Source organism: Diadema antillarum, unplaced genomic scaffold (assembly GCF_040938485.1).
Source record: "Diadema antillarum isolate AM-2024a unplaced genomic scaffold, OU_Dant_1.0 scf00000074, whole genome shotgun sequence".
NCBI lineage: Eukaryota > Metazoa > Echinodermata > Echinoidea > Diadematoida > Diadematidae > Diadema > Diadema antillarum.
Genome location: NW_027270963.1, coordinates 3296008 through 3321872, shown reverse-complemented (window position 1 = coordinate 3321872; position 25865 = coordinate 3296008). Strand labels below are relative to the sequence as shown.

The 25865-nt window shown below is 38.9% G+C and overlaps 1 protein-coding gene across 3 annotated transcripts in view; it reads left to right on the top strand.

Annotated features, from left to right (window-relative positions):
* The first annotated feature begins 7515 nt into the window (after window positions 1-7515).
* Window positions 7516-25865, top strand: part of LOC139717316 (putative helicase MOV-10) — a 35241-nt gene continuing 16891 nt past the window's right edge. The window contains exons 1-10 of one of the 3 annotated variants that reach the window (XM_071628809.1): window positions 7516-7833; window positions 12913-13122; window positions 14452-14788; window positions 16974-17102; window positions 18770-18882; window positions 19821-19921; window positions 20723-20868; window positions 21448-21549; window positions 23733-23895; window positions 25019-25164. In XM_071628809.1, coding sequence (XP_071484910.1) covers window positions 12954-13122; window positions 14452-14788; window positions 16974-17102; window positions 18770-18882; window positions 19821-19921; window positions 20723-20868; window positions 21448-21549; window positions 23733-23895; window positions 25019-25164 — 1406 coding nt within the window. In that variant the 5' untranslated portion in view covers window positions 7516-7833; window positions 12913-12953. Of the gene's footprint in view, window positions 7834-9901; window positions 10799-12912; window positions 13123-14451; window positions 14789-16973; window positions 17103-18769; window positions 18883-19820; window positions 19922-20722; window positions 20869-21447; window positions 21550-23732; window positions 23896-25018; window positions 25165-25865 lie in introns of those variants that run through there. The other 2 variants (XM_071628811.1, XM_071628810.1) reach the window with 2 other exon arrangements.

Below are 25865 nucleotides of genomic sequence, written 5' to 3'. Positions count from 1 at the left end.
CAAAATAGAATTACATAACCAACGTTCGTTGTTTTCATTTGGGGATGCCAATAATGGCGAACTGTACGTAAATGCCCTTGTAGTCCATATCACGCACACACAGATTCGTGTAACCATCGTCAATACATTCAGTACACGTAACAGGCGGAGGCAAAGGTACATCACAGAACTATATACACACAGTGTAGAGTGTGTATAGAGTTCTGCGAGGTACATTGTGTGTGTGCGTGCGCGTCCGCCGGAAGATGTCAGAGATTTCGCTGCACCATCATCTTTAGTATCCCCCAGTGTCTCTGCAAGCTAAAAGATGGAAGATCGAGAAAGCAGGAGGCCAGCGCAGGTCCGTGAATATTGAAACGCTCGGCTCTTTCGTCACGCACAAAAATGCATTATGCATGTAGCTAATTAATTTTTCTTTTTCGTCCTCGACGTCGACACGGAGGCGGAGAGGGGACGAAACCCGCGCCATTCGATGTAGGATACTCTCCTGCGGCCGACGGCACCGGTCGCAACTGCCCGGAGCCGACGGCTCGGGAGGAGATAGAGAAACCAGCAACGCCGAAATAAAACAGGAAATACATAAGGCCGCGACAACAACAACAACTTCGAGTATTATAGTATAGGACAAGCACCTGCTTCTATGTATTAGAGTTCCTACCACACACAGTTTTATTTATTCGTCATGAAAGTAATGTACCGGTACTTGAGAACAATTTCAGTATCGTAAATGCTATTTGTATATACACTACTGCACTTATAACTTATAACATAATTATGTGTTGCTTTACATTGTCATGGATGGATGTTGTAATAAACGCAACAATGTATGATTTGTGTGGAAACTTAATGAAATGAAATGAAAATATAAGACAGAGCCTGTTCATCAATTAAGGTTGAGTTATCTTCAGGTGCTCTCTTCCAAATAAATGATATGTGTATCTTGCTTGCGCTGATCCTTCATAGTAGGCCTACACTGCCTTTCCAGTATAAAGTTCATAACATGTGGGTATAGCTGACATTATCATCCAGAGGTCTATAACAAATTCCTAAAACATGTTAATGGCGAGGGTAGCTGTCGACTGCTGCAGATCAAAAACCTATTGATAGATATATTTAATTATTCTTTCATAAAAATACTTTTCTTTCTTCTTTTTTTTTCTTTGCAGCATTTTGACAGATTTTGTATCTGCGCACCTGCTCGAATTCGAAAGGTTAAAAGAATTGATCGAAATATTTCAGATATTCCACTAAAATGTGCACATTTCAAAAATGGAAAAGCTCCTTCGTGTATAAGGAGGAGGGATATACACCCTCCACTTTCTGTCCACCTCCATAAACATAGGGACACAGTGAAGAACATTGATACCATGATTTAGCCATTCTCATGGCATCTGAATGAATGAATGAATGAATGAATGAATGAATTATTACCAATTTCAATAATACATAAATTGATAAATCCCAGTAATACAATCTTGGTAAAGGGTGCTGTATAATAGTATATCTATGCTAATCGAGGTTAGCCTCAAAGGTTGATTAAAAGAATCAATATCAGCAAATTGACTGAAATGGTTACACATCTCTCAAATCTTTTGAATCATATCACATTTTTACAAGAAGAATAACAGTGATAATCATGGCAAAAGGAAGAACGATAATAACAAATATAATCAAGTTCCTTTGTGAGGGAGGGGGACGCCTATACCCAAAACCCTTCCCATTCGGCCCACCTCCGATAAGATGTAGGGATACAGTAAATACGTGGATGGTGAAAATACTATATATATTATTAAGCAATTCGCCTAATTCTTTATGAATATTTTTGCTACTTTTTGATGGGACAAATGCAAATATTCGGGGAAAATATACAAAGGTAATATACCCCAGATCGCTCAATTTCAATTATGATAATGCAAGCCTCTCTCTTGTGAATGACACCCCCCCCCCCCCCCCATTGGCTGATTATTCCGCCAGTGTGCACCAATTATGGTTCGTTTTATATGCCCAACATGCACTGACATTGCAGGTATTATGCACCCAACTGGGTAGCATGCATCGGATGATATTTTCTTCTTATTTTGGAAGCCCCACAGTTATGGCTCACAAAAGTTACAGTGTTTGAAAACTGAACATGTCTTATATCTTTTGTCTTCTTAAGTTCTTAATACGAACGGGAAGTTTTGAGCATTCTTTTTGAAGTTACGCAACTTATGAGGGTCATATACTAGTATCTATTTTACCTATAGAATTTTCCGCTGCTTCGCAAGCAAGCAATATTACTATTGGTATATAAATGCTTCACTCTGTCAATATTTGCATGTATACCATTATGACTCATCTTTGTTTTACGTCTGGAATAAGAAAACGTTTGATGTGTAATGAGAGTTTAAACCTTTTGTCTGAAGATGGAAAGATACAAGCATCTAATCTTATGCAAGGGCCGGGGGGGGGGGGGGGTGGCCTGCTCCTATAGGAGCTGTCTCTCTCTCTCTCTCTCTCTCTCTCTCTCTCTCTCTCTCTCAAAGAAAAAAAATCACATTATGTCTGTCCAGGTCATTTCCTGTTACCAAATGTACGTTATCAGACAATTATTATACGCCCTGGATGACCAATTAATTAAGGCTTTTCACAACAACAACAAATTGTGACGCTCGTATACATTTGCATGTATTTTAATTCAAAGCGAAACTATGCTCGAAATTCGACACTCTCGTAATCGTTGAAGACCCATTTTGTCTGACCTCATTAGTGTATTACGAACCCTAATAAAGCACCATTCAAATCAGAAAGGTTGGTTAATGACATTATAGAACATAACGACAAGAAGTGCTTTGGAATATCGAGGATCCCCAACTGCTGGTCAATGGGAAAAAAAATTATATATATATATATATATATATATATATATATATATATATATATATATATGTATATATATATATATATAAATGGTTGACTACTGTTCATTATCAAATGGGGAAAATAAAATGAATTTTTTTTTTAATGGTTGATTCTATGAATTATCAAAGGCCTTGATAAACCCTGGGATACTAAAATCACAGCTTTGTAGTACGCAGGGCTCGACATTAACGCTGCATGGTTGGAACCGTGATGGTGCCAGGTAAAAATGTCAGAGGTAAAAATGTCAGAGGTAAAAATGTCAGAGGTAAATATGTCAGAGGTAAGAATGTCAGAGGTAAATATGTCAGAGGTAAATATGTCAGAGGCAAATATGTCAGAGGCAAAAATGTCAGAGGTAAAGTTGTCAGTGGTCGAAATGTCAGTTGTCAAAATGCCAGAGATGAAAATGGTAAAGGTAAAAGTGCGAGAGAATTCTTTTTGATGTTTCTGACACCCTTCTCGCAAAAAGTGCTTTCCGTGCCTTCTCCATTAATTAAAAGCATGGGAGACCGGGGAGAAATGGGACAAGGGAAGAAATATGGGACACTCTTGTAACTAGAAAAATGCTCGGCCGATCAACAATCCAATTATATCAGTAAAAAGATGAGCCTCGGTACACCTCAAAATAGACATATTAGCCACTATACAGCTCTACAGGTAAGTTGAAAAAAAGAAACAATTGTTTTATGACCCTTTTTTTACTTTTTCATTGTTTCTTACTTTCTTGTCAGTAAAATATCAAACTTACTACATAGATCTGGTAGGTCCTTAGCCTGACCAGACACTGTGCTGCGCCGCGTGTAGTTAGTAGGTCCTATACTACTATCTGACTGGTAACTTAGTAAGTGTGCAAACTTCTGAAAATAAAATTGCTTGATAACAGACATGCAGATATGAAGAATTGGCAGGGATTTTTTATTGTTTCTGTTACCACTGGGAGAAATTTAATAGGACAGTGTTAGATTTTTCTCCCCGCGGCACATTATAAATCCTACTTGTGTATATAATACAAATTATATTGCTGTGAAATAGAAAAAGCTTAGAAAATCCTTATATTGCGCACATAAGATTTTTTTTCTTGCTTAAGGTACTCGGAGTTGGCCTAATTTTTGTCCCAAATATCAATTTACAAACCTACCATTTCCATACCATTTTTTTTCTCGTAAATGATATACAGGCATCTTCAAAAAATTATTATTCTATTCTAATACGTCTCTTCTAAGAAAGCTTGTTCACAAATTATTCCCTTTTTGTCTTATATCTTTATTAAAAGGTGTTTGTTTTATGCCACCAGTCTATATACTTTGTGACAATTTTACGGATTCTTTTGTACATGGATGGCTGTCCCATTTCTCCCCGGGGTGTCCCATTTCCCCCGAATTTGAAGGGTTAACAAATCATTAATTACAAGATTTCTTAAAAGTTACAAGGATTCTTTCATGATGATGCAAAAATGCCCCATTTCTCCCCGATCTCCCCTACACTTTCCTGCATTTTTTTCTCGCGGAGACCCTCTGTGTTTTAATGGAAAGGACCAAACCTCCCACCCACACTCCCCCCCCCCCCCCACATCTCTAAACTATTGCAAATGGAACAGGTACAAAAATTGTCCAGAATGAAAACTGCATTCCTTCACGACCAGGACGTACATGTACAAAATATTTCCCTCGTTTTCCACACTTACAGGTAGAATGCGTATCGCCTCACCTGGCTTCTTTCTGGTATATCCGAAACATATCCATCGGGTTATTAGGAGATAAGAGTGCATTACGTGACCTAAATGATGTACGTTATTATTGGCATTAAAACGAAAAAAAAAGTACATGCGCGAGAAAATACGCGGAAAGGTTTTATTGCACGTGTCATAACATGCAAAGGATGGCAAAGTTGCAGAAGTCACCCTTGTTCTCAAAAAGGTGATCCTCATGACATTAGCAACTATCGACCTATTTCTATCTTGCCTAGCATTTCAAAATACTACAAATAATGTATCAGAGGCCCGATCACTTTCTCCAAACCCCTTACTTTTCACTAAAGCTGTTCCAGAAAAAAAAAAAAGATCATTGTCCTGATCTGGCACTAGTCCAACAATTAGACAGAAAAGATTCAAATTACATATAACACATGCTAGATTTTTTTTTAATTTATGGATTTATGACATCTTTACTTCTGACATTTTTACTTCTGATATTTTTACTTCTGACATTTTTACCTCTGACATTTATACATTATATTGGTAATATTTGGTCTTAGTCAAATTTTGGTGTGATATTACCGGTAATATCGGCAATCGGTAACAAATTGCCCAGTGTGTACAATTTGTAGCTATTCCCGTCATCAAGCTGGGAACTGGAAGCCAAACTCATTGTCAGGGAGGTGAAAACAAAGCGGATCAGCCGTTCTTAAGCTGGAGAAAAAGCGGGTACAATATTTATTATGTTACTGTAGACGACTGATATTTTTATCTCTTACATTTTTACTTCTGATATTTTTACTTCTGACATTCTTACCTCTAACACTAGATATTGCACCGAACCACGGTGATACGGTGGGTTTTTTCTATAGGGCTCACACCCGTGAATTCAATGGAATGTCCCAGACCCCTTCACAAATTCGTACCAAAGATACCAAAATAAATGAAGGAAAAAATTGATTAAAGTTCAATGATGTAGTTTGGCAAAAAAATGAATAGCTGTAGATATTGAGTATGAATTCCTCTACAAACTGTATTTTAATTGGAAGATGAAAGCTTTTCTGATGGAATTTGAGGGGACTATATTTCATTGGGTAATTATACGTGTACGGAAAATAGGTGATTTTTTGAGTGACAAGAACTCGTAGTCTGGCTTTACGGACCCCTGGACAGAATTTGGACTGAAGAATCCACCCTGAAAATTTGATGGATGAAAGGGTATATCTCACTTATCCAGGTTAGTGAAGCTGAAATACCTCATCTCTCCCAGCTATTTTACAGAATTTTTTGAAATTTGATTTTTAACACACATCCCTCAGTGCATGGGGAAATATTTATGGGTGTGAGCCCTAAATAGTATATACACATGTCATGCATGTACAGATATCTTTTGGCGGTTTGATCGGGCAGAGACTGAACCATGGACATTAATTTTCCTTGTATTTCGGGCCAACACATTTCTTTTTTGGCAACCAAAATTTAAAATGACAAGATATTGGTGGCTCGAATGGGCCATTAGAGGGAAAAGAATAGTGTATAGATCATGTTAGTATAATACGATAAAGATGACGAAATAGTTTTATCATGTTAACCATCAAATCCTGTCATGTGGAAGAAATCAATAGAGTACACCAGTATGATGATCTATGTCTCTGGTCGAACACAAAGAACAAAAATATGAATATATGAACATTATTTGTATACCTCTCATCGGCTGCAAACATCCTGCTATCGGGTGGTGTGTCATCAATTCATTTTAGGACTAACCCTATAAAGCCCTTGCTCCTTGGGAGGGATGACGAAATCTGTCAAACATAAGTCCTCCTCAGATGTTCCTGTAGGATAATTTTATCGTACTTTATTGTGTCTATATTCTCTCCTTCTTTGTATGTCCGATCTTCTGCATTCTTACCAGTATAATCTGTCTACAATATCTTCGCAATATATTCAATCCAGGTTGTATTTTATCATTACTCTTACATCATGGAATCCAGTTTGCTTGTGTCCACAATGGCACGTGTTGTATAGTTTCATTTTTTCTTCTTCCTAATTTGAATTCATGTCAGTTGACATTGGTTCCTTTGATTTTGTTTTATATTTAAAGGCAAACTGAGCATAGGAGTCACATGCTTCCCGACTCTCCCATCGCCGACTGCGGGCTCCCATCGTTTGTGCGTTACACGTATATATATATATATATATATATATATATATATATATATATATATATACATGTAATGATAATAACAACAACAATAATAATAATGATAATGATAATAATGATAATAAGGGTAATAGAAATAATAAAGTACTACAACTTCTTTCCCATGAAAGCCATGGTTGCTAGATCATACCGAGGCAAATCAATAATTTGATGAAAATTAGTTTGTGCATATGCATGTCAATCATTATTTGGAGACTTATGATGGGATAATGACATAATCAGTATAGTTCCTCTTCATGAAATTTCAGCTGACAATGCTTATTTGTTTGTTTAATTTAAGCTTGTTTTTCATTTCAGCCTTCTCCTTCTTTTGTTCCCTTTTAGAAGATTCGCATAATCAAACAACAGTTACTCTACACTAGATGTATACGTATTCCATGCTATAATGATAATTATGCCCTGTTGAAAGATTTCGAGCGATTTAGTTTGTGCATTCCATACAGTTTGCTCATATCCCGCTAAATCGACAGAGTCATGATAACCAATGTTTGCATACAACCTCGGCCTACATTTTGCAGTGATGCACGTAATGTGTAATGATGACCCATCACACCTCCAAGGGGCAATTGTGAAATACAGGCTGTAGTTGAACATCGTGGCATGGATGTTGCGCAATGTGAAAATCTCCTCTTCCATCTGCGCACGCGTGCGGGAAATACCCGAGTAAAGGAACATCATGGTCTGACGCTCTTTCAAAATCGACGACCGCAGATCAACTCGAGTTCCAAGACTTTGCACAATAACGAGTCTATTGGTTTCAAATAAATCATACCATGATCAATTCAGGTACATGCGTGGCATGTACTTAACAATATGTTTTGAACAAGGCAAGAAAAATAACGCATGTTACGCGAATACGAAGCCATCGCCGTATATTCGCACTATTTCTCACACTCCTTCGGACTCGTTGACAATAATAGTGGTGCATATTTGCAGTGTTGCACATATTTTTACTGACTGGATTTGGCAGATGCGTGAAATATTATATACCAGCGTCTGATAACCAACATACGAGGTAACACATCGTTGTATTTTTCTCTTTATCCTTCGACGTGCTATCTTGTATTAACCAATGTCGCTTTATAAATCATAATTCCATTATTGTTATTATTTTTTGTGATCTATTTTTATACAAGAAACGAAGACACTCCCGCTTTATGCAGATTATAAAGGGGACCGTTGTATATAAGTGTGATGAATGATTTGCCTTATGAAACGTATAACTCGCATCTGTAACCTCTGTTGCTTGTTGTTGGATCATGCTTGGTTACATAATAAAAATTGTCTTCGTTTATTCTGACCATAATGAGACAAAACCATTGAATTCATGCTCTATATATTTCCGCTGTTCACATTATCATCTTTCACTCCCTTTTTCCAAAAATTCAATGTGCTATGGGACTCGAGACAAGCCATCCCGTGCCGTTCTTTTATATGACTAGACTGGGAAACATTATTACTATGTTTCATATTTAATCACAGCTTCATGATGTTAACATGCAGAGTAACAGACGAAACATACAGTGCAGTATACGTGGAAACGCTGTATGTCAAGACACCTCAGAAAACGGGATACTTGACATATTATATAGGGACGCATGATCATAATCATGTGTAATTATGAATATGAACGAATTATTTTCTTTGATTCAATTCAATTCAATAGTTTATTTATTTGATGTATAATAAATCATCAGGGAACACTAACGCGTATGTCTTTCCCCTTGTTTGTACAGTATTCTATTTGGCTCCTGATATAGCAATCCTGATATAATTATGAACAAGACGATAACGCGTCACTAAAACCTATACATCGAGTTTTGCATTATATACTTATCGTGTATTGCTTTGCACCGTGAATAATTCATGACAATCACGGCAAAGACAGACGAGAGAATCATGATCAGACCCAATTTCGATTGATGAATGATGATCGGGAAAAGGGCCGTATACGCACAGCAGAATCGTCCATGCTTGGTACAAACGTGATCTGCAGCAAGCAAAGGTTAATCTGCTACTTTTGCGCGAATAGGTCTTCGAAATGATATTTTCTAAACTGTTGGAGTGCATCATATCCGTCTGTGTAGCCATTGTCTGCTCACAATTATTCATACTTCATGAACCTCCTGCTCGTATTAAGAAACAATTTCAAGTTCAACAATACAGGGTTTTCTTTTTCTTTTTTGTTGTTGTAGTTTTTACATCAAAAGAAGATGACTATTATAAGGAAAGGGGAGGAAAAAAAAACATGATATATCATTCACACTCAGTTACCGATGATGTACATTATATTTGCAGCGACTTTCGTAATGACTTGGAATGTATTATCAAAGATCAACAAACAAACAAACATTTAAAGGGATAGTACAGTATTGGTGGAGATGAGAATTGGGCTTTTAACTTTTTGCGAGATACCAAGATAACACTTATGATATCACAGAGCATACCATTTTAAGAGGAATGCAAAGTTTATTCGATGAAAATCGGTTTGGAATTACTGAAACATCCAAAAACAAAGTAAAACAAAGCGATCGTAATAAAGTGTGGGTCCCACTAGAATCGCTCTTTTTTTTGGATATCTCAGCCATTTCAAAACCAATTCTCATCAAATATGATATGTTGAATTCTTCGTAGAATTACATGCTCTTTCATGAATTTTCATAAGAGGTTTTTCATTATCTCACCTAAAAATGTTAGAAATCTGAAAGTATAGGTCTCAACCAAAACTCAGTACCATCCCTTTAATGGAAAACCTCATTCCATTTTTACGTTAACCACAGCAGAACAATGAAAATCTAAGCACAACGGAACAATGAAAATCTGATGAAAATCAAACGAAAACTAAGAAAGGTAAGGACTATTGAAGATAGACGCGGTTCGACGAAATTTAAATTCCATTTTTTGTGTGCTTATTCAGTCCTCTCTTTCTTTCTTTTTTGCGTTCACTCTGAATACTGTGTTCACATTGCTGTAGTTGATTTTTTTTTTTTATTAAAGTTTTGCAGAAAAGTTGGTATACGTACAAAAGACTTCATTATTGCGCGCTAATATCCATGATCGTGCGTTACACCCAGCATCTAATTTAGGTCGCTTGCGCGCACAACTGAGTGCTTTGGTGCTTTCGAACAGGGAGTCACCTCCCTGTTCCTCCCTGTTTAGAAGGACGACTGCAAATTTCCCAGTGCTTGTAATCTTCCAAGCTTGTGGTCGAAGTGCACGCGCGAAATGCCAGGGGACTGGTCATTTTACAACGCGGAACGGTGGTGTGGCGCTTGCGTTCTTTTCTTCGACGACGCGATACTCGTCCGAATAGCAAAACTGCAGGAACCTCTCACCACGTACTGTACATGTACTGCCGACAGCCTGACTACGATCGGCAGACGGTACGCTAAAAAATACGTGGGGAATCCCCACCAGCCGAATGACGTACATTTTGAGCAGATGTACTGTAACTCTCGTGGAGCGAGTCGCACGGAGTGTGTACACATGACCCGCTGCTGCGTGTAGGCTTTAAATTCTGGATTCAGCCTATATGCTTCTACAGCTGTTGTGCGGTATATACCAGTACGGGCAGTCAGGATCAAGTCAGCGAAAATAAGTTATTCTGTAAATTTCACTTATAACGTATCTGTGGAAGTGACGCTGACGTCTGACCGAATAGTATTGTAGGGGTTGTAGTGGTAAAGTTATAGCATCTTGCCACGATCTACGGTAACAAGCTGTCGCGCTTTCATACGCTTTCTGATCTGAATCGCTGTACGTGCAACGAGTCCAATCCTGATCCGATCCGGTGTCTATGTCGGCGGTGATGCATGCGGCGAGGAGCGTTGCTCTCATAAAACAGATAAAAGAAGGTTCTACCTGACTCTAAAGTCTAACGTTAACGTTAGATATCCCAGGTGGGTTGTGGAGCTGGAGCCGAGAACAATATCGATCTTGCACATCAGCATTGGTTGAATGAGTAACTGGTTACCAGCCTGGTTAGTACTGCGTCTGTAGTGTAGGTGTAGTGTAATTTTAAGATTACATTTTCCTCTCTAAGTTAGAGGCCTAAGGACAGGGTTCTTCTAATCCCGGGGCGCTCCTTGTCCTTGTACACAGTTACACTGTATACTGCGCTTCGCGTTGGGACTGGCACTTCTAACCCCTGGTCGCAGTTTAACTGCAACCAGCCCCAATGCGACGCGAAGCGTAAATGAGCTGTGTACAAGGAGCGCCCCGGGGTTAGTCACAGTTAGGGTTCTTCAAACGTTGGTCAGGTAGTAGCCCCTATAGAATCTAGTCAATAGAATGGATGATTCTGCTAAATGCAGGCTTTGACTCTGTCGTCTGATGAGTGACCCAGATTTGGTCCTGCTTGAACATTGTTGAAGTAGGCCTAGACCGGGTCATGACCAGGTCCCCCATCCTTTTTCGAGAGAGACAGTTTGCTGCCTGACCTTTCACAAAAAGGCAACATGATCTAAATCCAAAAGCTTCATTCGGTGTTCAACCGACAAGGCTTGGGACTTTGTGATATTGTTGTTGTTGTTGGGTCGTAATTGCCATATAGACTAGAGCCAGACTTGTCAGCAGGCTGAGCAGCACATTTTTATTTCTTTTGTTTTTAATGGAAAATAAGGGGGTGTGCACCAGTTGCGCCTCCCTCTGGATCCACCACTGACAACATTACTGTTTTTGACTTCAAATTAATGCTTTTTAGCTTTAGCATTACCAGTACTGATTTCAGGTTTGAGAGGTTGGCATCTCTGTAATCATTATCACCAATTAATTGTAGCCTAATGTACGACATGTACGTACTCTACAAAGCAAAGAGGACTTTAGCAGTTAGTACGGTAATGGAAGAAGAAGAAGAAGAAGATACGTAATTCACAGTGGTTGTTTCATATTACTCATATTTTGCTTTCATGCAGCTGCAAAAGCTTTTATTCACATTGTGTCAAATTTAGCACACTGTCTAAACTCCATTATTATCAATCCTACCATCCTGTTTCAAACTGTGAAAGTCTTCATTAATCTAATGAATTTCTGATCTGTATTTAGTTAGAGGAGAGATATCACATATTTACATGTAAGCAGGAACTGTGCATCATTGTATTGGAAAGCCAATCTACTGCTGTTTTGAAAGTATTAAAATGGGTGATCATATTTGATGCTGCTTCACACTACCTAGTGGTCATACATTAATTTCCATGTGATGTGTCTCCAGATGGGATTTTGTATTGGTCCTGCTGGATAATGTTGGTTATTGTGTGTGTCCTGTTGGGTCTGTTGCTTTAAATAGGTCTTTTATGTTTGTATCTGTTGGTTTCTGTTGGACTTGTTGAGATCTGTTGGTTGCAATTAGTTCTAATTGAATTCTATTGGGACTTGTTGGGGTTTTCTGTTGGTCCCAACAGAGACACCATCTTGAAAACCAACAAGAATGCTCTGTTTGGTTTTCTATTGCTTTTATTGCATTTCCAATGTGGGATACAATCAAGGGCATATTTATTGATCATAGGGTAATTAAATGATGAGCTGAAAAATGAAGAGAAGTGAGAGACAAAATAGTCATATCAATTGATGAGACATGTTGCTCTGACATTGATCTGTTTTACATGTATTTACACATGGAACGAAGTCCTCTTTGAGGAACATTACTGTGAAAGCTTCAGAAAACCATAAGATCACTTGCAGCTTATATTTAATGAAGCCACCACTTTAAATCGTGTACTGTATGCAACAGTGAAAATAATGTCCTCAAGATCATATTCTACTATTAAAAATGAGTACTTTCCGAGGCAATGTGGAACAGGGTCCTGTTTCATAAAACTTCTTATCAGTAACAAATGCCACATTTCTAATGACAAATTTGCTCTCAGCCAATCAGATGCAAGGATTTTAGTAGCTTGCAACAACTATAGTGACGTGTTATTGATAACAAGTTTCATGAAATGGGGCCCTGGTCTTAATTAGGCTGTAGATAATTATGATGAACCTACAGAATTGACTATGCTGATGACTGTGGACCAGATGTGATCTTACTTTTTTAATCAGTTTGATTCCCCTGTCTCTCCCACACAAACACCACCACCACCCATGCACATTACAGGTCTTTTTGAGTGAGGGCAGTTGCATGTGAGTATAGGCGCAATGCCTACCAGGGTGAAGAAGCGTTATCCTGCGAAGGATGTAATTGAACTCGGTGACAAATTCTTTGCGTTTGTAAAGAAAAATGGCAAGGAAAACGTCACGGATAAGGAAGATCTTCGCTCCCTCTACTACAACAACTTTAAAAAATCCCTGGACACCACAAGTGGAGGCAAGTACCTTGAGTCACATGAAACCTTTCACAGCAAAATACAATATAGTATGAATGTGATCCTGCAATCGTATGTATGGAAAAACAAAAACAAGGCAAGCAATTTCTGTCATCATACTAATGCAGCTGGATGCTACTGTAAATCAAGCTTTTACAAGGTTAAACAAATACTGTTATGGTACCCGGTATTCAAAACAATTTGCCAGAGGTAACATGTTTTGCCTGCATTTTCAATTTCAAATGATCCTGATGGTTGCAAGAAATTGATTTATATGTTGTTTCTCTTTCTCTTAATGTTTCATTCTCTTACTCTTAATTTCAAACTGCATTAGATTTATATCCCCTTTGCTAAGTGATTGGAAGCTATTCATATAAAGTCAATTGTCTCCCTTTCTGGTATTTGCTGTGAAAATTGAATTACATGTATTTTCAAATATTTTTGAATCTTCTACTTTTCAACAGATTCATAGAACTACAAACTTGCACAGTATGAAGATGTATGTGATGATCATTCATCACTTTACTGAAGTTAATCATACAACAACAAAGGAGGTGATGATGATGATCCACAGCATTTGTATAGTGCCATATATCTGTTGTAGAAACATTCAAAGGCGCAGACTCCTCTGGGCAAAGAGAGTTAGCAACTAAATGCCTGGTGAAAAATATGAGTCTTGAGTGAGACTTTGAAGTGATCCAGATTGTCAGGAAAGATGGGAGGGAGTTCCATAGGCGAGGAGCGATAGAGGAAAATGCTCGATCTCCATATCCCTTGAGAGGGTGAGACTAGCACCACTTGATTAGAAAAGACAGAGAAAATTGAAAGACGTTTAACAACACAGTAGAAATAACAGAATCATCACATGACTCACATCAATATATTGTATATATTGCGCTTGATTGGCTGATGGAATGGTTTTGACCTTTCCTGCACTTGAGATGGTCATGCTAGACAAAAAAAAATGGTGTGAGCATGCTCAGAGGTCAATATAAGTTATGCATGACATGACTTGCTGTTTCAAATATATCTATATACCGTTGCTGGGGCGACAAGACCTCGTACAGTATTTACAAAATGTCAAATGTTCAGGAGAGCAAGAAAAATGGCAGCCAAAGTACTGTATCCAATGGGATAGACATTTCTTTGACATGCCGTGGTGGCTTCATTTTTGGGGTAAGACATCTAGGATTTGGACAGGACATCACTTAAGTGATTATCTGACCATTACTCCAAAAAAGTCATTTTCACCAAAATTACAGATACAAGGTCTTGTCACCCCAGCAACGAATTCATGAGAAATGATCTCTTCTCTCTAATATCCCTGGCAGTCTGTGGCTTTTCCACCTTAATAAGTTTCCTGAAGCACACAAAGAAGATCAAAGTTCGGGATGGGCACATCTTCCAGCAGAAGGCCTACGACTCGGTTTCCATCGACCAGTATGTCACGATGCGGAAGGCTGAGCAGGAGGAGGATGAAGCAGGGGCAGCCGGTGCAGCCAGACACCCGAGTGCCTCGAATCAGAAGAGCCTTCGACCCAAGAAGCGCTACCCTTGCCTGTGCGAGGTGTGCGGGGTCAAGGTCAACTCGGAGGTCGTCTACAGGGATCACATCAGTGGCAGTCGCCACAGGTTGAACATGCTGAAGAAGGACATCAACTCGAGGAGGTGGGGTGTTTACAGTCATGTACCATTTAAACCAAGTTAATTCATCACTTGTTGATTTGTTGATCTTGATTTTAAAAGAAAAAAATGTTTCCAAGTAGCGTAATCAATTGAGCATATATGCAAAGACAATTTGAAAACCAACTATATGTTCTGAATACTGCTACAGTCTTTCAAGAAACTGACAATGTGTAAATGTGGTGTTCTGAGTAGATTGTGTGTAATTATTTCCACATGTTCTGGATTGAAAACTAGAAAAGCGCTCCGCCAAGCCAGTAACCAATTTCCACCCTAACACGTATGCAATTTCCCAAAATAGAAGCCTTTTGTTTGCGTTATTGCACAGCGCCTTTGCCCGAGCAGAGCATGCACTTCAGTGTGCATAATTATGTAAACCTCCAGTACGCACAGCTTGAACCCCAAGTTCGTTGACCTTATATGCCGAAAGATGAAAAATCCCTCGAAAATCCATAAAAATTCCCAGATCACTACCAAAATTGTCTCAATATAAACTTTTTATGCAACTTTTTGAGTTATTTTGTAAACAGACAACCGTCACCAGGCAAGGATCACTTAACCTCCTCCTTCCTTGGCAGAGCTGTAATGAAATACTCCCATTTGGAACAATATCACAATGAACAATGTGGAGACCATGCACACTTAGAATTTCTAACCAGGGTATGTGGGCATTTCCACAGCAGAAGGGTACTTTTCAGGGATGTCTCTTTATTTTCTGTTTCCAATGTGCAGTACCCCCGAATACAATGTGATCTTCTAGAACACTTCATTGAGTGATAACTTTGCCCCAAAATTGCTCTAAACAAGCAATGTATTAAAATTTATGCCCAAATGAAAATTTTAGGTAAAAATCTTGTTGCATTTTTTGGTCTTTCCATGTTACGCGCATTCACCACTAAGTCTAGAAATGGAATAAAACCCAATTTCCAATAGAATTTTACAGCTGTTATTATCTTCTCTCATCAAAATGAAGCCATTCAATTGAAAAAAAAAACACCCCAAAGTTTCAATGAGCATTCATAATTTGACCTTCATATGTTAGTACATAGATTTCTGTCCTGCATTACTTGTGTTCACCCAAAATTTTTCATTTTGGCATACATCTTGAAACATTGCTTATTTGAAGTAATTTGGGGACAAAGTAATCTCGTATTGAAGTGTTGTAGAAGATCAGATTGTATTTGGGGGTAATGCACATAGAAAACAGAAAATATAGGGACATCTCTGAAAAGTACCCTTTTACTGTGGAAATGTTCATGTGCATGTGAGACCAGTGAGTTTCTTATCCTGCACACATGAAAAAAATTTACTGTGTATGCCATATATTTTGTTCAGTGTTTGAAATTTGCAAATTTTTTGAATTGGGTGCTATTCATGAATTTCAATGTGCTGAAATGTAACTCTGATCCTATACACGAATGTGACATGCACATAATGTACATTTCTGGGTCCATAAATTGCTGCACGCCATGATCGCAAACCACTCGCTAAATTGTGAGGAAGTCACGATTTGCAAAAAAAAAAAAGGAGACTCATTAAATATATGGCATGTTCCAGTTTGTGTGCTGGGCTGTAGAGCCAATTTTTTAAAGTCATATATTTAGCAGGTTGTGAGTATGTGACTACTGAGCAAGTTGCTGCAATGTTATGCCATTTTTTTTTCTTTTCTTTTGGTTTCGTGATGTGAAAGATTGGAGGAAGCAAAAAGGAAGTACTTATGATAATTGCCCTTCATTAATGTGGTATCAATACCACTGAAACAGGATGGAGTCACATCATACATAAGGTAATAATTAGTGTATCTGTTACATGGCCTGAACATTTACCTAAACTCCCAATCTTTGACTTGTTCATGTGAAGGGAAATTGAAAGACTGTCTTCAATCTGTCTGGGTTCTGTTTTTTTTTTTCATGAGCGATTGTACAGTTTTTACCATTTATTATGGGTACATGGGACAAGTTATAGAGAAATGAAGAAAAGAATTGCCACAGGTTATACACACGAAAAACTACCACCACATGGGTACATGGGACTATAATTGACAGTTGAGTTTAATTTTCTCACTTCTCTCTGATATATGTATGTTGTTTTTTGTTTGTGGGGGGGGGGGGATTTGGTTTGTCAAAACGATGTTTAGTTTTCTCATTTATCCATATTTCTTTGCCCACAGAAATGACCTGGTGCTAGACAAGAATGATATCACCATCACCAGCCCATATGACGATGGCAAGGGTAACGTGACTACAGACGTACGAAAGGGGGAGACCAAGAACATTAAATTTAGCATCGAAGTTAAAGGGTATGATGGATATGCTATGCTTAGCTGAAGGATGAGTAATCCTGATTAGTAGTAACTTTTTCTCGTATTTTTTTAACCCACTGAAGACTTGTCCCACATATACTCGGGCAGGTGTCTATGGGAAATGAGTGTTATTACAAAATCATCCCGTCCTCAATTGGTTAATCAGTTGTGCAGTGGCATTCCATATCAAAATTGACATGTTAATCGTTATGAAGAGAGTCAAATCCAACAATCAGATTTAAGTTACACTGTAGTGTATTCATGATTAACTGCAGAATGATCCAAGTTATGGAACTTTATCAGGGTTCCCAGCCCATCAGGGAAATCAGGGAAAATCGTTCTACTTTTTACCAGTCTAGGAAAAATCAGGGAATTTGATAAAAATGCCTCAAATCAGGGAAAAGTCAGGGAGTTTTAATTGGCCCAAAAATCAAAAGTAGCCACTGAGACTCTGTTATATTTTGTTGCATATCAAAACATCCATTGGATGAAACTGGATGAAAATTGGATGTGAAACTGGAAATGAGTTGAGAAATAGTTATCATGGAAATTTGATACTTTACAGGGAAAAATCAGGAATTTTTGTTTTCTTGAAATGCTGGGAACCCTATTTATTGAATCACATGTTTACATAAGAGTGATGTAGATCATGTTACATATTCAAATGACGTGAGGTAGTGATGTCACCACATCAGTAGTTTGCCTTTCTAAAATATTATGAAACTAGAAAAGCACTCTGAGACCTCCGCCAAGTATGCAGCTCATTTCCACCATTGATCTTGTTCTTCCATAGAGATAATCAGTGATTTCCACCCATACGTACTTGTAGCATTGTGTGCTGAATGTCGCCCAATTTCCGAATATACAAGCCATTGTTACGTCATAAACCCTCAGCTGCACGGCATGCCTCGCCCTAGCAGAAACTAAAGCACGCACTTTAGTGCGCGCATGCAAAGCTCAAATACGCGCAGCCTGAACTCCCAAGTTCATTGACCCTACCTGCCAAAATATCAAAAATCCTTCATAAATTCCCCCAAAATTCTTGGATCACTACCAAAAGTTAATCGTTTGTTACCTGCAAGTTTCATCCCAATCCGTTAACTACTTTTTGAGTTTATATTTTGCACACGGACAAACGAACAAACGAACGAAATAACGAACAAACCAACGGTAACGAAAACATAACCTCCTCCCTTGGCGGAGGTAATTAATGTCTTGGGTCAAAGCCACAATCGCTCACCCTGTAGAAGTCACTGTTGTTATGTGATTGCGGTACTTCTGTAAGTCGATATGAAGAATGCATTTTTTTTCCTTCACTTTCAAAGAAAAAATTAGTGGAGATTGTGTGTATGTGTCTGATTGTTTGTGTGTGTGTGTGTGTGTGTGTGTGTGTGTGTGTGTGTTTTATCATATGGCATAGAGAACAGCATGTGTGTTGGTGTATTATATGGCATGTAATATGTATACCATCCTGCTGCAAAGTGCTACAAAATGTACATGGACATAGTGCCACACTATTCTTCATGATTGATATTGAAATAGGTAGATAAACAGATAGATATATTGATAGAATATCAATTATTCATGGTTTCTTATGCATCTGTAATGCATCATATATCCCATTTTTTTTTTACATGCAAAGATTTGTTATTTTGTCATTGTAGGGAGAAGGAAATGGCACTCATTTCTGTTGTGCTGCTGAGGCCCCACCGAGAGTTTGCGGTATCAGACGAGCACAACGTGTATGCAGGCATCAATATACTGAGGATGCCTCCAGGTACGTCCAGAGCTTTGAACCCGGACATATAGCTGCCCATGATTTCACTAGCAGACAAGGATAACCCTAGCCCCATTCATAGGGTTTTGATGTAGTCAAAAGAATTGAGAAATGATTTCGATGAGCGAATGATTGTCAGCAAAAATGTGGCCACTCAGAGATCTTCTTTCTGTATTGTCGAGCTCTGAATGACACAATCAAGCTCTCTGTATGAGAGAACAATATGTTTTTATCATGAGCAAATTGAAGACAGCAATGTATTCAATGTGTCCTTTTTGAAGCAAGTGAAGGATTTGACACTGGTGCTAATGTTTCTGACGTGTTTATGGTAGCTCGTAGAAAGCAGATGATTGGAAAAACAGTATATTTTAAGAGCATACTGTTTCTTAGAAGAATAAAACATGTTTGCTCATGCTGAGCTAGACAGAATACTTCTTCATAGAATATGCCTTCACTATAATGCATTATATACGCATTATATAAATAGATAAGTGAATGAGTTTACAAGAGTAGATTAACATTTAAATGAATGATAAAAAAGTATTCTTTCCAGATGACTGAGTTAGTAGAGAAATATATCATGAAGAAATTGTATGAATGATGATGGCAGAAACGGTGAATTAATGCATACATAGTCAAATAAATCTATGAATAGAAATGATTGCATAATAAAATACTTTTTTTTTGCTATGTGTTATAGATGTCATAACCAAAATTGCAGGTTTATAGTAACAAGAGGGCTCAATACATACTCTTGCGATATGCAGCTGATGATTTACGGTGCAAATGATACACGACATTTTGTCATGGTAAGAAATAGGCTGGTGTGTTTTATTCAAGTTTTGTTTAATTTGTTTTGTTTGTTTTGTTTCTTTATATGTTTGTTTGTTTTTGGTCCAATTTTTTGTTCTTATTTGTGTGTGTCCCTTGATTTCAAGGTTCAGACTATGAAGTTTCGCTAACTTGCCAGAATGCTGCCAACCTGGGCAGGCTTTCCAGCCCCCTTGTCTTCGCGTTTCGGATGGAGGAGACTAGAGAGGTAGGATGTCAAGGGTGCTTGTGTTTTTGTGAAACCCTGATGTAGTGAGTAATGTACATGTAGGCCTTTGTGTCATGTAGTTTGTGAAAATTGGTATTTTATCACTTGTGGCATTCCTTGTTTTCTCTGCTTGTGCATCATCGTTTACTGTAATGATCACTTCGTCGTTTGAAAATGATAAGGGCATTAAAGCTATGTTTACACCATGTTCCAGGTGTCCACGGCAGCCCCATTTGCCCGAAACATAGTGCGCTGTAGTTTATAGGTAGGACATTCTCCTGTTTTTCCCCCTTTGTATGTTAGTCTTGTTCGTTCCAGTCCTCACCCCGATGAACATATACAGTTGTACAATGTAGCTATCAGACGCTGTTCTCATGGCGTCTGATCAGGCTAGACTATCAATATTTTCAGTCGCGTCCCGCCACGAACAGCCTCCAAGTTTTGATATGGCGTATTACGTGCCGCCCCATTTGTTGTGTTCACTGCGTTTTATTACGGCATACAAGATTCCTCATTAGCTTCGTGACTGCGGTAGCAATTATTTTGACAGTTTAAAAATCTGACACGGCATCCCCGGCAATTACGGCCTGTCGCGTTTGCCTATCCCGTCTTACCGCGTTGTTTCAAGTCCATCCCGTTTTGTCCACGGTGGCCTGAAACGGGGCTGCCGTCGTTGCCGGGAACGCGGTGTAAAGCAGCTTTAGTTGCTACTAAACCCATCGTGTTTGAGGCAACTCAACGCCCTTCTCATTATCAACTGACGACTTCCTGATCACCGAGATGTCTGCCTGTTCTCTGCAGATCTTCCAGATCCTGAGGTTCGTCTCAATCACGGTGGTGAGCGACGTCATAGCTGACCTGCCACCCTCTAAGCCCTACACCAAGCCCCCCAGCTTCGCTGCTCGTGAGAAGAAGGGGGAGATTGTGGATGGTGTTCGACCAAATTTGTGAGTAACTCTGTAACCCACCTCTTCCTTCCTTTCCTCTTCATCTTAAATTCCCAAGATCATGCAACGCTAGAGGGATTTGATGTGTAATCATCCACGCTCTTCTCAAATTTGCACATTCCGCCTCAAAATTATTTTGAGGATTTTTGTCTAAGTGAATGCAGGACTTTATAAGGCCATGAAACATTATCATCTTGCTTAATTTGCATAGGTGACTCTTTCTGACATCATTGTTCTGTGCAAAACAAGTGGAACATTAAAATATCATAACTTATTTTTTATCAGATTTACAGGGAACCATTCACTTCTCTGCTAGTTTGATTTATCATATTCATTGTGTGGATTGTCACATCAGTGAATGGTGCTCTTAAAAGAGTGATAATGATCGCTTGAATGCTGACTAGATATTGATTTGTCGATACTCCAATGTGCAGTAGACACCCAAATGTCAGATGTAAGAAACTTCCCTTTTCTTTAAAATCTGATTTTGTTTTCTCTTTTCCTCAAAAGTAGATAAAGTGTTTGCATGCATTTATGATTATTGTAATCCTAGCTTATTCTCTCTATTTTTTTTTTCAGCTCTTCACGCAATCCCCTGAAAGGGAGTCTCCTCCCTACTTATGACATTCCAAAGGAGCTCAACAAAGCTGTCAACAACAAGCGCAAACTTGTGGAACTCAAGTAAGGGCTAGGCTCTGTAACTTAGGGTGTGTTTTGAGCACTCTCATAAAGCATACAATATTGTACCATACCCGCGCCAGAAGAGTGATCCTAAAATGTACCTAACCCAACTATATATATCGAGCAAAAAAGTGGACCACTTCCTGATGTGCTCCAAAAGCATGCCATAATAGTACCAGAAGTTAGCATGATAAGAATGGGAGTGACGCATACAATTATTGTCCCCGCCGAACGAGTTCGAGCAGGGGTCTATGAAACGGGCTCCGTACGTGTGTGTGTCCGTGTGTCCGTCCGTCCGTGCGTCCGTCCGTGTGTCCGTCCGTGTGTCCGTGTGTGCGTCCGTGTGTGATCAAAATCTTCAATTTGCTACTTCTCTGTCATTTATGAGCCAATTTTGATTCTGTTTGCTTTATATGATAGCACTACATGGGAGCTTTGAAACTTCTACACAGAATTTCAGTCGTGACCTTTGACCTTGACCGTTGACCTATATTGTACATTTTGCTACAAAATGCTACTCCTTCGCCATTTCTAACCCGATTTCGATTCTGTTTGCTTTATGTGATGGCACTAGGTGAGGGCTTCAAAACTTCTACCCAGAATTTTGACCTTTGACTTCTTTGACCTTTGACCTTGATTTTTGACCTATATTGTACATTTTGCTACAAAATGCTACTCCTTCGCCATTTCTAACCCGATTTCGATTCCGTTTGCTTTATGTGATGGCACTAGGTGAGGGCTTCAAAACTTCTACACAGAATTTTGACCTTTGCCTTCTTTGACCTTTGACCTTGATTTTTGACCTATATTTTACATTTTGCTACAAAATGCTACTCCTTCAGCATTTCTAACCCGATTTCAATTCCGTTTGCTTTATGTGATGGCACTAGGTGAGGGCTTCAAAACTTTTACACAGAATTTTGACCTTTGACTTCTTTGACCTTTGACCTTGATTTTTTACCTATATTGCACATTTTGCTACAAAATGCTACTTCCGGCGGGGACATATATTATGCACCGCGTAATTTCTACTTTTCCTTGTATAATATGTGATAATGCAAAAAGTTGGTTCTCTTTGTTTGAGACACCTGGAAGTAGCATAAGCGTGCCTGGTGCATGACCCTGTTGCTACAAAACAAGTGACCCCCTCTAAAAATAACTCATCAGATATGGTTTTTCTACAGAGCGTTCAAATGCTCCAAATTTGGCATGGCAGTAGTACAATATGCATTGGATGGGTTTGCTTTGGTTTGCTTTTGAGCGCTTGAACACTGCTGTAGACTGATTTCACATACATTCAAGCTGTAAAATCGACCTGTTGCATCTGAAACATGAATGTTGCATGTGCCCCTAAAAAGTGATGAAAAAGTTGTTGCCATTCCCTTAGTTTAAAACAGCAGTGCAAGCACTACAGAAATAGTGTAATATACTATTTATACTATATATCATCATACATGTAAATGTTATCACTTTGTCAGAAATGTATGAGGATTTCTCTTTCTTGTACTGAGTAGTTGGGGATTTTGTCTTAACATTTATATGGTTGGACCTACTACTCATCGACTGCCTTTATTTGTAACCACCATTTAATCGAAAATATTTAACAGATTTACCTCCATTTTGTCTCACTTTGGGAGAAAATACCGCAGATCCTTACCCCATGCTCAGATTGTCGCTCCGTATCCTACGCACGTAAATCTCGGCGATAAACACATGGGAGGTTTTTTTCATGCGCCCGTGGTAGCTCATCTTTTAAGCCGACTGCCCGTTTTCCCATTGAAAAGCATGTAAATCCAGTGAATGGGCAAATATGAGTTAACAATAATTATGTGTATTACTACTGAGGATTTTCTTCAATTCTTTTTCCTTCTGTTTCCTCAGGTTATTTACATGTATCTCCCTAATTTCTCTTTTGTATGCATGTTCGAATGTTCCAGCATATTGCTCACCGTCCCACGTGTATTTTCGATTTTATACGTGAGAAGGCCATTGCGCGAGGGTGGTCGATCTAAAAGTAAGTGGTCGATGAGGAGTAGACTCACTATACATATGATTTTTTCTAGAATCCAGAAATAGAATTAAAACATAACTTTACAAAACCTAACATTTAAACTACAGCACAAAAGAAATGAACACAAGTCTTATCCTGGCTCCGTGAGTACATTTCTCTTCCTCCCTTGCAGACAAGAACTGGCCAAACCTCTCTCAGTAGAGAACCACTGTGAGAAGTTCCACAACCTGCTGTACATTGAGGAAATGCAGATGCAAGTTGACATCCGACGCTATGACAGGCACGCCCAGGAGCTGAGAACCGACAGACGCAACCCAGGCATGCTCAAACTCCACGTAAGTTGAAGAGAAAGAAAGAGGGGTGGGGGAAGAAGGAAGGGGGGGGGTGTTGGGGGTAAGAAGTAGAATCTCACATCTGGAAAGAGAATTTGAATATGAAAGGATTATTTGTAGTAAAGTGTGATGAATACACTAAGCTTAAGATGGGGGTTAACCCACATGCTCATAAGCCAGTGACGACAGAAATGGTCTATTACAGCTTACCCCTTAGGAAACTGGCGGAACTGAACTGGGAGGGCGGGATGGATGCTCAATGAGCAAAGAAAGATAATGCATGCATTGCTGTTTGCAGCTCTTAACCTTACTGGACATAATATATGCTGTCTGCAATCATAACAGACGGTCAACTGTCACTGCCAAGCCGACACCGTGTTTTAACATGGTGGTGGCAGCATTCAGTTCTATAGTTGGCTTAGAGACTCTACCCTAACCCATGACTTGTGTTGCAAATCAAATGTAGTAGACAAACACAAGTTCATATTGCTGTTGGATTAAAAGAGATTAGACTTTGTGTCTGATATCATCAATAAACATAACGTGTAAAGATTAATCAGCAATGTAGGGAGTATTTAGGAGCCATTCTTTGCATGCATTTTAGTCCAGAAAGGGACTTTCGTTTAGAAGGCAACTGTTGCCAGGAAAACAAATAACTTGAACATTGCACTGTTCAGGTTGTTTGAAATGCACAGGTCTGGCTGTTAACAAAATTTCAACCTTAACAGTGCCTGCTCAGAAGGTCATCATGTATACTATTGGATTGGCTTGAAATGGCATGTACAGTGGACTCCCATTATAACGAAGTCCTCAGGACTGGCAATTTTCTTTTGTTATATCGAAATTTCGTTATAACCGAACAAATAAGCAGTAAAAGACATAGAGCGGATAGTATTGCGGCCTGAATTTTTAATTCGTTGTAACCGGATTTTTGTTATAACCGTGTTCGTTATTACGGGAGTCACTGTATTGAATGAGGTGGCCTAATTCTTGCCACAGATCTAAAATCAATTGTATAGCGAGTATTTCAGTCAGGATGGCACTGATATTTTGCTTTGGCATCCTTGTCAGCTTCCCAATCTTATTTGAATCTCCATGTGATTTGCCGGGATATGTTCCGTGAAAGGTTCCGGGACTCGCAGAGAATCGCCCTTCTGTGCTCAAGGGGGACCATCTGTTTGCGCGGTTCAGCGACAAGTCGGACACGAAAAGCTACAAGGGTTACGTGCACTTCGTGGAGCAGGAAGATGTCGTTCTTGGATTTGCCTCAGAGTGAGTCAGATTCTTTTGCCTTCTGCCAACTAGGCCTTGTTTTGTGCTTTTTATTTTAGAATCATGATTACTTTTGCTTGCAAAAAAGTATGCAAATAGCGAATGGTCACGAGTGCGATGGTACAAGATTTCACACAAGGTGAAAGATAGAGGCACTCTATTCAGTGAGGGTTGAATTTAATGACGATCTATGCTTAAATTGATCAGAGGGAGACTTGTGAGATGGTTACAACATAACCTTCTATAATTTTCATAGGTGGCTGCAAGTGATATCGCTCCCACAAAAATATATAGAATTTAAACTCCAACAAACTTTTTTTTATTGGTCTCATTTCTATGTAACAGCTGCCATTCTTTTTTTTGATTAAGCTGAATGAAGCCAAACTTTAACAAGGCTTGGAATTGCGTAGAACAACTTGCACACATTTTTGTCCCCGCCGAACGAGTTCGAGCAGGGGACTATGAAACGGGCTCCGTACGTGTGTGTGTCCGTGTGTCCGTCCGTGTGTCCGTCCGTCCGTCCGTCCGTCCGTCCGTGTGTCCGTGTGTGCGTCCGTGTGTGATCAAAATCTTCAATTTGCTACTTCTCTGTCATTTATGAGCCAATTTTGATTCTGTTTGCTTTATATGATAGCACTACATAGGAGCTTTGAAACTTCTACACAGAATTTCAGTCGTGACCTTTGACCTTGACCTTTGAC